Consider the following 13,453-nt stretch of genomic DNA (forward strand, 5'->3'; position numbering starts at 1 on the left):
AAAATAACTCCTGCAAAGCAAGACGTGTGTGTGTGCGAGTGTTTGTGTGTCCTCAATTAGGACTCTAATTTGCAGATGAAGGGACTCTCCCCTTGTGTTCCAGCAGCTGCAACACCAAGAGTTTTAGAGGGGGAAATTCTGAATCTGAGTACCTACTCTGTACACACACACACACACACACACCCACACACGCTGAAGGGTAGAGGCCCAGGTGACCCTACTCCTCTCCGTTCACATGAAAGAGAATTAGAGAGAGTGGGGGAGAGAGGAAGACAGCAAAATATGGACCCAGTGTTGAAGTGAAGCTTTACAAACATGCGCTGGATAATAAAAGAGAAAGGAATAAGACAAGAAGTTGAAGAAATAATGGACAGAGAATTTATCAAGTCAAAATTGAATTTCCACTATTTTATACAGTGTGCATTGTCTGGGTCAAAGTCAGGGCCCTAGCTACCACTGAAGACTCCCATCTTGGGATTTCAGTCTGATTTTCATGTTTTTAGACTAAATATCTTTGACTGAAATAAAAAAGCTAAATAAAATAAACATGATGTGGTATTCTCAGACAGAATTAGAAAATATAATTGAACAATGAAATTGTTTTTATGAATATTTGAATAAATCTCTGGCAGTCTGGTTTATGGCTCAGGCCAGTGGGGTTCAGCTGGTGGAATCTGGACTCATAACCTCAGTATTTTTCTGGCTCCGGCCCTGGTTAAATATAATCACAGTATTAGTCAGCGGATGGAAACAGTTGTATAAGGTACAAAAGCCTGTGCTGAACACTGGGCAGTGTGTAGAGTTTAAAAGACGTGGGCGTTTGCAAGGCAGGGAGAGTCTAGCAAAGGATGCTGTTGAGTTGCATTGTGGGAATTGTAGGTTACAGTGTTTTTAGAGCCTGACTAATTAAGGTCTGCAGCCTAAAGTTAGGGTTTCTCCCTTGTTTTGTATTTTGGCTGCGATATAGTCAGCATATCTCGGGCTCTGTAACATCGATCTGCACCATTCTTTTGTTTAAATCCGTCGCTTGGAAGTCCCCAAACTTTATGGAAGTGCGATACTAAATCACTGGAGCACCCCGTTAACTGGCCCAGTCGTACAGAATAATTGGTGAGGCGGGATTGTGACCACAGGAAACTCATAGAGGTCAACTCTTCCACCCTGTCACCCCTGCACTGTGTATGCAAGCGCACAACAGACTGTGTGTGTGTGTGTGTGTGTGTGTGTGTGTTTGTGTGTGCGCTCTGGGGCTCCAGTTCCCTCTGATCCCTCCCTTATCTCTCACAACCCCCCCCCCCCCCCTTACCCACACACACCCACACATACACACACACACACACCCTTGTCTGCCGCCAGCCGAGTCCCCTGCGGCCTGGCGCAGCAAACAGATCGATACACCGGAGCTAGGCCGCATTAATATCTGTCGCTTCACCCCCCCTACCCCGGCGCCTGCTCAACTGCTTCAGCACACACACAGCACACAGAAACACACAGCCAGGCACGCACACGCAGGCACCTAAATCACACAGACACACACAAACACACGTCACACCCGCACCGGCGGCGGAAATGGCCCCTAGCTCCCGAGGGATCTGTCTAATTAAAAAAGAGGGGGAGGAGGGGAGGCAGAGAAGAGCGGAGAGAGAGGATAGATAGATTGAGGCAGAGAGAGGGAGGAGAGAGAGAGCAGGATGGATTTTTCTCTCATTAGAAGCCATGTCTCCTGGTGTGGCCTGGCCCAGCTGATAATGATGAGGCCTCTTCTCCTACGAGAGCGAGAGAGAACCGGGGCTGCTGGGAGACGAAGAGAGAAAGAGGGGATGAGTGAAGAAAGAGATGGAATGAGGCGAGTGGTGGAGGGCAGGAGGTGGAGATAGGGGGCAGGCAGAGATAGAAGGAGAAGGTGTGATGGTAGCGGAGGTGGGGAGGGGTAAAAACACTCTGTGCCCGACGTGTGAAGTCGTGTTTTGCTCTGCCGTACAAAAACGCACTGGTCATTATTTGTTTTGAAAACATCATCACACACCATCATTTTTTTTCCATGGCATCCTTCTAGCCCTTTTTCATTTTTCAGCTTCCACCTCTATTCCTCACATTTGCTTGAAACCGGTCAGCTCAGTTCCAACGAGTGACAGATGGACTTGAGCGCTATGTGCTAATTTCATACACCTCTGCCAAAATGTCTGTTTTTGTTTATCCTTGTTCAGTGAGTGTGTGTGTTTGTGTTCATGTGTGTCTGTGTGCGTATATGGATGTAACATGAGGGATTAGAAAACGCATAATCATTTTCAGTATTCAAGTGGAAATAACTTATTGGGTGTTGTACTTAGCCCTCACATATATCAGTACAGGATGACAAAAACTTTTTAAAGTATGCTTCACTTCTGCTATTTTGCCTGAAAACTTTTAACAGCTAATGTACACCCCACTTAAAATAAGCCATCAGCTATAAGCTGCTGAAACGTATAGTCAGGAGGATTTTCTGTTTATAAATGTTCCATACGAAGATGAGCTTGTTTATATCTGAGCATAGACGGGAGCAGCTGGATGCTAAATTTGTTTTTATCCTCCCCTCTGCCTCCCTCTCAATTCTTGCCTCCCTTCTGCTGATTTTCCTCTCTTCTTTCCTCAACTTAATCCTTCATCATCTTCATCACATCACCTCTATCTTCCCATCTCTCTCCCTCCACTGTGCTTTGCCCTCTTGCTCTTTACCCAGACATGCTGCGTGCTCGCCAGGAGGCGTTGGCTGCTGCGGTGAGGAATCCAGCAACCTTAGAAGCTCACCTGCCCTCAGCGGGCAGCTCCTCTTCTTCCAGCCAGAGACGCAAGCAGGGTCTGCCGCAGCACCGGGACGCACATTACACCGACAGGTAAGAGACGGATGCAAACACACACTCACCTGCACCTGAAATCTCAGTGTCAGCCTGGCCTTGGCTAACTGTTGAAGCAGCAGCTCTGCACTGCTTGCAACACCAGCGTTATTAACCATTAATAAAGTCCAACACCCACATCCTCCACACACACACATAGACAGTGTAAGAGGCCCCAGTTGATGTAAGCACATGTAAATGTGGAAATCACAATGGACCACTGTTCAGATTTTTTAGAAAAAGCTTGTCAGTGGGAGAAACAGTAGAAGGAGTTAATCACCTGCCAGTTTGCATCACCACACCAATGCATTTCTCCTCCCATGTTTCCACCCATTCTTAGCTCAGAGGGATCTGATCTCATATTTGGCTTTTTCCATGTGCTACAGTGCACGTTTGTGTGTGTGTGTGTGTGTGTGTGCGCGCGCGCACGTGTGCGTGTGAACGTATGTGCATCTCCACATACATGGCTAAACTAAGGATCCAATAACCTCTTGGCTACCACTGTGGAGCTGCACGCCTGCATCCCCAGCTCTTCCTCCCTCCTCTCCCCCCCAGCACTGGCCCCTGCGCCTCCCAAACAAAGCCGGGGGCAGCGGGAGTGGGCGGGTAATTGCTTGTCGATTATTTATGTGGCGCGGGGAGAGGCGGGGGATCGATAATGGGCCGGCGGTGCGGCAGCAGGGGGGATGGGGGGGCGGGAGGTGTATGTGTGTGTGTGTGTGTGTGTGTGTGTGTGTGTGTGTGTGTGTGAGAGAGAGACACAGCGAAGGGGGTGGTGAGGGGTAGGGGTGGGGATATAAGCAGGAAGCAGAGCGGCCAGGCGCTGTGTGGTGCAGCTCTGGGAGGCTGTGGGGGTGTATATATTGTGTGTGTGTGTGTGCGTGTGTGTGTGTTTAGGCAAGGAGGGGGGACTGATTGTTCGCGTGTTTGTTTGTTCCATTTTTCAAGCTGGCGGTCTGTATGCACGCTCATCTATGCGGATTGAATTTGGGTTTGTTTGTGTGAATATGTCTGCTAATTTGTGTGTGTGTGTGTGTGTGTGTGTGTGTGTGAGAGAGAGAGAGAGAGGGGGAGAGAGAAAGGCCAGTAGTGCAGTGTGAATGTAGTCAGTGAGCCGCGGCTGTTCTCCGACAGCACACAGAGTAATTAGCCACACAGGACTGGGGAGAGTTAACTAGGCCTCACCCTCCCTTCCTCCATCCATCCATCCATCTCTACCTCACTCCGTCCCCCTCCACCTCCCCCAGCCTCCTCTTTAACCCTTTCACTCTCAGTATATTTAAATCTTAATGCTACAGCATAATAGTAATAGCATAATAGTTTGTGGCAACAGTTTGGGAAGTCCCTCCCCCTGCTCATGTTTAAACATGACAGCGCCTCTTAAAGAAATTAATTTCTCAGTTTGGTGTGGCAGAACTTGACTGGCCTGCACGGAGCCGTGACCCCATCCGACACCTATGGGACGAACTGAATCGCAGAATATATGCTGGGCCTTATCGCTCAACATCATAGCCTGACTTCACTAATGCTCTTGTGGCTGAACAAGAGCAAATCCCTGCAGGCAGGTCCCAAAATCTTGTTTAAAACCTTCCTAGAAGAGTGGAGCCTGTTACAGCAGCATATTAGATAGATTTAAAATGAGATGTTCAACCATCGCACATGGGTGTAATGTCCACATACTTTTGGCTATGTAGTGTAAATGTGCTTCTAGACGTCAGAGTGTAGCCTCCACGTAAAAATACAGAACCTGCAAAAAAAATAGGGATGGAGGAAATTAAGAAGAGACCTGAGAGTGAAATGAGTGCAAAGTGAAGAGAAAATTAAAATCGAGATAATTGGTGAGTTAAAGCAAAAAACTGAGGTAGAATGAGGAGCTGCGGCTGAGAATGTGAGTAAGCGATGGAAGCTCTCCCCCTCTCTAACTCTCGCCGTGGCTCACCTTTCCATCGACCCCTCATCATTGATTATCTGGGGCCCATTAGGGCCCATTGTTAAAAACAAATCATTAGGGCCGCTCGATGGGCTTAGAGCCTGGCGCTCCATTTGTCTGGCCTTAAATGGCACTAAGCTCACCAAGCATCTGCAAGGCAAATAGGGGAGAGATGGAGGAAAGCAAAGAGAAAGGGGGACCGGCAGAGGAAGTGGAAAACATGGGAGCTTAAAATGGGGATGAAGAGAAGGAAGCAAAACAGAAGAAGAGAGGAGATGGCGAGAGGACGAAGTGACGGAGAGAAAGAGAGAGAGTGAGATAAGGAGAGGGAGGGAGCGAGCGAGATAGAGCGAGGGAGAGAGAGAACGAGCGTGGAGGGAGCCTCATCCATTTTAATGAGCTTCCTGTGTAAATGTGTTCCTGCGGAGAAGGAGCCGAAGGCGGCCGCGCGGCGCTCCTAATCCCCCCACGCTGCCGTCATTAAGGGCAGCCCTGTCACATACACACACCCCTACATGAACGCCCGGACACACACACACGCAGACACACATACATACGCACGCACACTCACTGCCTGGGCTGCTGCGGGACGGGACCGCTGTCGCCACTCTGACAGGTCGTCACACACCAGTGAATTCCCCAGGAGCCCCTGGCCTCACTGCAGGCAGAGAGGGAGAGAGACGAAGGATGGGGGGTGCAGGGGTGGGAGGGCATCCAGTGATATAGTTTTGTGTGATTATGAGCCCATGAGTGCGTTTGTGAATCTGCCTATTTTCACTCTAGGTGAGTGTTTTGCCTCGACTTTTTATAGCATGTTAGTGGTTTGCCAACAAAATGCACAGATAGGGCAAAAAAAAAAAACAGACAGACAGACAGACATGAACATGAACACACACACACACACACACACACCCCAGAGCAAAACGACTAATGTCTGCCACTCCTCCCTTAAAATTGCCTCCTATAAAAGGAGGAAGAGAGGGAGAGATGGAGGAAGGGAGTGGAGGGGAGTGTCAGACACACACTCTTTCTCTCCTTCTCTCTCCGTCTCTCTCACTCCCCGTGATTAGGCCTAATTATGGTGGCGCAGACGCCTGGCAGCCCCAGTCATGCAGCTTTAATTGACCGTTATTCATCTGCGGGCTAACGCTAGGCAAGGGTAGGCGGTGCAAGGAGAGAGAAGAAAGGGAGGGAGTATCAGAAAGGGGGGTGGGGGGTGATTGGAGTTTGGCATGCGGGAACCATGGCGGGGGTGGATGGGAGTTTTTTTGCGGGCGCCTTAGCGTAGCCTAGTGGAACTGCGCGTCGCAAGGCTAATTGCTAGCCCCGAGGGATTAGGCCAGGTGATTACACACTGGGCGGTGTAATTACATAAGCAGCGGCTAGCGGGGCCCCGGCTCGCGGCTCCGGGGTCACGCGCCGTAGCCCTCACCCAAGATTAATTGGAGCTGCCACTGGAGTGCGAGGCACCGCCGGAGAGAGCGGTTATACGATTAGCATTAACAATTCAGCGGCGGAGGCGATCGATGAATGGTTTTCACCCCCCCACCCCACCAACACACACACACACACACACACACACACACACCCTCTCAGCACTGGCTCCAACCCCCCCATCTCATCTCCCTGCTCTTGTATGCATGCCCTCCCTCCCTGCAGTTCCTCCCTCTCTCTCCTTTTCCCTCACCATTTAGTGAGGCGGGAGACATGCAGGCGCTAGCTAATTTGAACACAGTTGCAAAACAATATTTGCGGTTGCATGCGTCCCAGTGTTGGTTTTGATTTTGTTGTTTTCCTCAGCTTGTTTCCCATGTATGCTTTTGTGCGGCGGCAGTCACACACAGCTGAGCTCTGATTGGTGTGATAGCAACAGCTCAGGAGGAGAGACAGAAGAGGGAAGAGGAGAGGTGTGGGTAGCTAGAGAGCGAGCTCAGGAAAGGCCCTGGAAACAGCTGTGGTTGGAGACGGTGAGCAGGCGGAGAGCATCATCATCCACACTTTGACACTTTCAAAGGGTCAAGGTGCAGATGCCTCCCTCTTCTGACAGCTTTTTATCTGCTTCCTCAAAACTATGTCCCTGCCTGTGCCCACGAAGATGTGCACGAAACGGAGAGAAAAACAGAAAGGGATAGAATGAAAGGATTACAGTGAAAAAATAAGTGGGAGAGAAACTGAAAGAAATACAAAGAGGCAAGACAAGGCTAGGGTACAGCGACAGGATGAGATGGAGTGATGAAGAGGGGAGAGAAAATACATAGAAAGGTGAAAGAAATAAACGTGGAAGGAAAAGAAAGGAGTAAACAAGGCAGACTTTCAGAGGTCATAGAGAAGTAGAGAGGACAGAAAAAAGATGGTTAAGACAGAACAAGAGACAGAGAGAGGGGAGAAAGGTGAGAGGCGCCTTTCCCCCTCAAGAAGGACAAAAGACGAAGCCAATAATAGAGAGGCCTTTTCAGAAGCAGAGGTTGCAGGACGCTCCATCTTTTCACCGGTTTCAATGCAGCGTAGAGAGGGAGAGGGAGAGAGGGAGGGAAATGGAGAGGAAGGCGTAAAAAAAGGGAGAGAAGAGAGGAGGGATGAGTGTTAATTAGAAGGTCCTTCAGCCCGTGGCCCCGGTCAAGACGCAGGGGCCGCCCCAGCTGTCGGAGCATGACACACTGGCATTGTGCATTCAGCCCTCATTATGTGTGTGGGTCTAGAGTTGTGTATGTGTGTGTGCGTGTTTTTGTGTATATATATCATGTGTGTATGTGTGAAGCAGCAGGGGAAGGAAAGGCTGCAGTCCAGGGTACAGCAATGGCCAGCGGCGCTTGCTGCGGCGTGACAAGACTGATGAGGCACTGGGGCGACACGGGGGCCTCTGGAGCTCCGCTGATAAAAATACACCGCATACATTGGAGCGGCAGCATGCGCACACACAAAGAAAGAGTTAAAGAGTTAAGATGTACAGTGAGAAATGGAAAATTAATAAAGATATTCTGTTAATGTAGGGAATCACACATGGTACATCCCTCCATGCTGAATGGGCTTTTTGTCTTTTTAAAGCAGTGAAATCCAAACTGAGTGTTTTTTTCATGTATCCACAGAGACCTGTCCCACCCTCCACCACTACTGTCCCCTCCAACTGCCCCTCACATCGCCTTAGGACCTCACCTGCGGCCTCCTTTCCTGGGCATGCCCTCCGCTCTCTGCCAGGCCCCTGGTGAGTCATAAATCATGCTAAAGCTAATCAGATAAGCTAACATGCCGTAATGATGGGTATGCAGCTTACATGTCACTTATGTATTTTCTTGCTGTGTCTATCATAGGTTATGGGTTCCTCCAACCAGCTCAAGCTGAGATCTTTGCCCGACAACAGGAGATGTTGAGGAAGCAGAATCTGGCCAGGTGTGTGTGTGTGTGTGTGTGTGTGTGTGTGTGTGTGTGTGTGTGTGTGTGTGTGATGTGATGTGATGTGAATTTGTAACAACAGTGTAATTAAGGCACCCAACTGTAACAGCTAAAAGTTAGAGCTATACTGTGCAGGAAACTTTCAAACTTGGCCCCTCCTCCTTTCACTGCTTGTAGACACACTACAAGCTACTATTGTAGGAACGTTCGATTTATTGTAATGGAAAAAAAACGATCCTTAACAGGTAAACTATGCTCACCGCCAACACCTACCTGTCCATCAGAAAACAGGCCAACTCCGCGTTGTTATTCATCCCCATCCTCTCTTTCAGTTCTCGCCAGTGATAGTAAAAGTCAACCTAAGATTGACTCGTTTCTGAATGAACTCTGTCCTTCTCGTGGGACATAAGTGATGAGTTACTTCTGTATGAGTCTATGCATTATTTTTTAAAATCCAGCGTGCTACACCTTTAAGGTTTGAGTTGTGGGTTTATTGTAACACAGAGCTAAAGAGTAGCTTCAAGGTGGATAAGGTTTTGTTGGAGAGAGCAAACTTGTTTACACAGTCATATGTTTTTAGAATACTCCCACAAGCAGAGTTGTGAATGTGAAATACAGCAAAATGTTCAACCTTTGGCATGTATGTTAAAGTCCCTGTGTTTCACTGCCTTAGACTTGAGATGTCGGCAGAGCTGCTGAGACAGAAAGAGTTGGAAAGTCTCCACCAGCGACAGCAGCAGCAGCAGCAGCAGCAGCGTCTTCTGGGCTCCGACCCTCTGGGAGCTCTACCTCCTGGCCTGCCTCCCGACCATCCAGCCCTGCGAAGCCTCCATGACATCCCAGAGGGCCATCCGCTCCGTGAGGAACTGGCCCGCCGCTCAAATGCAATGCTGGTGCTACGCCATGGGGCTGCTACACCCCTCCTGACTCTGAACCACCACCAGCATCAACAACCAGGGCCACCCTCCACACCCAAAGACACCCAGGCACAGAGATCCACCACCGGGCCAGATGCCGAATCCAGAAAGGCCCCCCGCAGGGCCCCTCAGACACAGCTCCATGCTGGGGATCACACAGGTGGAAGGGAGGGAGACAGGGAGGTGCAGGATGAGGAGATGAAGGACTCGGACAGTGAGACAGAGATGTGTGAGGAGAGGCAGGACAGTGTTGGTGCCAAGTCCAGCAGTAAACCCAGGGACAGGGAGCGAGACGGGGGTAAAGACACTGGCAGCAAGGGAGTGTGTGACATTGCCAAGGAGACCGGAGAGAGCTCAGGCCGGCTGAGCGCCCCTTGTAGCTCAGCAGGTACAGAGTCACCCAGTCGCCACCTCTTCACCCCTGGACTGGGCAAGGCTGATGTCAAGTACCACCTGCCACCTGGGTTCATGCCACCGCTGCCTGCTCTTCACGCCCAGTCGCTGCCCTTTGGATTCCCCTACGCCAACCCCTACTTTCACACGGGTGAGAGACTCAGTCACACACACACAGTCGACATGTGAAACCCATTAGCGCCACTCTTTGTGTGCATGTCTCCAGTGTGGAGACCTCTCCCTGTTAGGGGCCCTGCCTCTGACCCCGGTGTGACCTTTGTGCACACCGCCGGCAGCACAGCCACGTGGGCAGAAAGGAGGGAGGAGGGCGTTGTTTGTCCACATACACAAGACAACTACGATGACCTGACTTCATCCTATCATTGTTCAAATCCCCACCATGACCAACTAAAAGGGGGAAACTGGTATTTTTTAAACGTGGACCCAATTTTCACATGTTTGTGTGTCCAAGTGACACAATGGGAACAACAATTTCTGAAATTGGTCTGGTATTGAGCGAGATGGTTGCAGCCCACAGCGGCAAAAGCCATATATATATATAACCCTCCGCTCAGATTAGTATTTTAAGTGTCTGAAAATAAAACTCACAAAATCTGTTTTGATTCGTGCTCCCACTGTTCTAACAATAACCAACCCTGATTTGGAAGCCTATCAGAGCTGAAGCCGATTAATACCCGTGACGACTGCAGTCATTTCACCCAGGAGTGAATGATATTAACCTTTCCCTTTAAAAATAACCCTCTTACAACAGAACTTAAAAATCTAGTCAGTAGAGCTGAACCATTCGTTAATTTAACCAGAAATCTTAAAGTTATTCCAAAACAATCTGATTATAGTTTAAGTGATTTATAAATCACAAGTACCAAACATTCACTGGCTCCACAGATTAAACTGATAATGAAAATAACCATCACTACCTAGACGACTGACCCAATTTCACCTGTCTCATTCATCTCTTAAATGAAAGGATTTCTTCCTAAATCGATCACCACTAGACTTAATATAAATATTTTGCGATGCATGTTAGAAAAATGTTGGCAGTAAAAAAAAGTGTCTCCAAGCTTGCAATTTTCAGGTTTTGCATCCCTATAAAATGGCAGAAAGATCCTCAGTCTTAATAGCAACTCTGTAGCCAGTGTTTATATTGACACATCATTTTCACCCACTGCTGCTCTTTCAGGCTCTGTGGGAGGTCTTTTCATGGATGGGGAGGACTCAGCCACAGCAAACCCTGTGGAGGACATCAGCAAGTGGAGTGTGGAGGACGTGTGCGGCTTCATAAGCAGCCTGGCCGGATGTGCTGAATACACACAGGTGAGGACGTAGGGAGAGGGAGGACAGAGAGAGAGAGAGAGAGGAGGGGATGGAGGCCAGGCGCAGGCTTACTGCTTATCACAGAAGAATAGTGACCAAGATATATTAGTGTAGCTGTACTTCAATGGGATCTCAGTATGTTTAGGTAGAAATACTAAAGCCTGTATAGCACAGCTTTTTCCAAGTATACTGTGAATGTGTGTGGATGCATGAATGGTCATGTTCACAATGGCAGCCATATTTGTGGGCTTTGTGTGAATGATGGTGAGTGAGCAGTGCATGTTCACCTGTAGCCTGTGTGTGTGAATGACGTGCAATTGTGTGTATAGCAATGTATTGTTCCAAAATGAAATATATACAGAATTTGAGGAGAGTAACCCAATCCTACCTTTATTTGTATCCATCTCAACAAAAAAGGCCAAAGAACAGATTGAGATTTGTTTTCCAGTGTCGTCAAACAATAATCACATGATTTCAATGTAACAGATTTTTTTCTCCATGCAAAAATGATTTGTACAGTTCAGCTGAAGCTAATGTGAGCCCTCAGCTGCCTGAGTCAGCCTTATCAAGTGGGTGTCTGCTTTAAAATCCTTCCTCTTAGTATGAAATTCCCTCTTATTAGCCTCAGATGAACTTTAGACATGCATGGAGCACAGCTGTGGTATCTGTCCCTCTCATTTCTAACACTGACATCACACTAGTAACAGATTTCTTCATGGCCAGTATTGACAGGAGGAATAATTCCAGTGACCAGTAACAATCTCAAGAGAGACTGAACCTGTCGTTTAATACATAACTTGCTGGTTAACAGAATGCTTCACCCACAAAATGATCAGTTAGTCTATCGGTCACTCACTCTGTGTTACGTTGAATTTGTGAAGAAAACTTTGTTTATTCTCTCATGCCTCCATGGTGAAGAAAGAATCCAAAAACAGGGAAAATTCTTGTTGAATTGGAGTACAAGAGGTTTTCACTTACACAAAACTTGAGTTTACTAAGTCTGACACAACTTGTGCCTAATAATCCATGTCTCATTTTTCCAGTTGTATCCTCAGTACTTCAAACACATTTATTTTTGCTAAAACCTTAAGGCTTCTTTATAGCTGTCCTTATGGTTTGTGCCAAGTCTACGCCATAGCCTACGCAAGTGGCTTATGCCTGTGACCTTTTATACTTGTGTGCGTTATGTCTACGTCGTTCTGCACTTACATCTCCAAAATGCTTGCTGGTGATGGGGTTTCTATGCCACTGTGATGTTTCTGTGAAGTGCAGTTTGATTTATTCAACTAACACACCTAAAACACACACATAACATGGCTTAAAAGCGACAACATTCAAAATATGTACAAAATGTGGCTTTATTTTAACTACACTAGACACTTTTCCCCACATATACAATATGCTTACATTATTAGTATAAGGCTATGACATCTCCTGTTGTATAAAATAGCTTAGAGGTTAGTGGACTTCCTCTGCTCATATGAAACCAGAATAAATCAGACACACGATGAAAAATGCTGTTTTGTGGGGGTTTATAATCTTCACATTTTGTTTTTTTATCTGTGAAATAAATGTACATAAAAGCTTCTTTTCTACTGAGGCTAAAGATTTTCAGTTTACAAAAATAAACAGGTGGTTTGTGTCACCAAGAAGTGTAGTTACATTTCTTGGGAGGTGCATGTCAGGCTACAGCATAGGCAATGCGTCTATGCAGAGCAAACGCTACGGTGTTGGTTAAACGCAAAGTATAAACCTCGTTTTACTGTTTAAAACACCTATACACGCAAGTATACACACAGCTGGGCGAGTGCGTGCGTTTGAACTCTGCCCGAGCTTTCCATTAAGCAGAGTTAAAACCCAGGTGTGTTACTCATGTGAGAGACCTATTTTGCAGAAGTGTTATAAATAGCAAGGTTTTAGTGAAAACACGTGTCTGGGAAGTACTGAGTGTATGACTGGATAAAAGAGACTTGGATTATACTACACGAGATGAGTGGGAGTTTGTAAACAGATGTTTTGATATAGTTCTACTGTTGTTAAATGCAGCCCTCCTTTACTCGAATTCATTAAGAATGTTGTCTGTTTTTGGATTCTTTGTTCACCGTGGAGGCATGCGAAAAGAAAATCTGTTTCCTTCATGAATTCAATGTAACACAGGGTGAGTGCCTGATAAACAAACTGTCATTTTGTGGGTGAAATGTTCCTTTAAGACTGAATTTGACAACATTTTCTCCACAACCACATCCCCTATATTGTAAAAATGTTGAATGATAATCTTTAGCTTCTCCTCTCTAAATGGGTATGTAACATTTCGGAACAGAGTCACTGTTTTGTAGGTTGTGTGAGTGAATGTGTAGGTTTGTGTGTCGAGTGTGTGTTTATGTTGGGGCTGTGGCTGAAGCGGCTGTGTCTCTGCCAGGTGTTTCGGGAGCAGGCCATCGATGGAGAGACATTACCGCTGCTCACTGAGGAGCACCTGCTCAACACCATGGGACTAAAGCTGGGGCCTGCGCTCAAGATCCGCTCACAGGTACACACACCCCAGACCTGCGTGTGTGTTTGTGTGTGATCGAGTGGACTCGCGCATGTCTGAATGTGTGTTTCTGTCCGTAGGC

The 13,453-nt window shown here is 47.5% G+C and overlaps 1 protein-coding gene across 6 annotated transcripts in view; it reads left to right on the forward strand.

Annotated features, from left to right (window-relative positions):
* samd11 (sterile alpha motif domain containing 11) overlaps positions 1-13,453 on the forward strand; it is a 96,358-nt gene that overhangs the window by 81,013 nt on the left and 1,892 nt on the right. For 5 of the 6 annotated variants that reach the window (XM_033629520.2, XM_033629516.2, XM_033629515.2 and 2 more), the window contains 6 exons: positions 2,720-2,873; positions 7,890-8,005; positions 8,112-8,190; positions 8,867-9,654; positions 10,705-10,838; positions 13,258-13,368. In XM_033629520.2, coding sequence (XP_033485411.1) covers positions 2,720-2,873; positions 7,890-8,005; positions 8,112-8,190; positions 8,867-9,654; positions 10,705-10,838; positions 13,258-13,368 — 1,382 coding nt within the window. The remainder of the gene's footprint in view (positions 1-2,719; positions 2,874-7,889; positions 8,006-8,111; positions 8,191-8,866; positions 9,655-10,704; positions 10,839-13,257; positions 13,369-13,453) is intronic. The other variant, XM_033629517.2, reaches the window with a different exon arrangement.

The sequence above is a fragment of the Epinephelus lanceolatus genome, chromosome 8 (assembly GCF_041903045.1).
Source record: "Epinephelus lanceolatus isolate andai-2023 chromosome 8, ASM4190304v1, whole genome shotgun sequence".
Lineage (NCBI taxonomy): Eukaryota > Metazoa > Chordata > Actinopteri > Perciformes > Serranidae > Epinephelus > Epinephelus lanceolatus.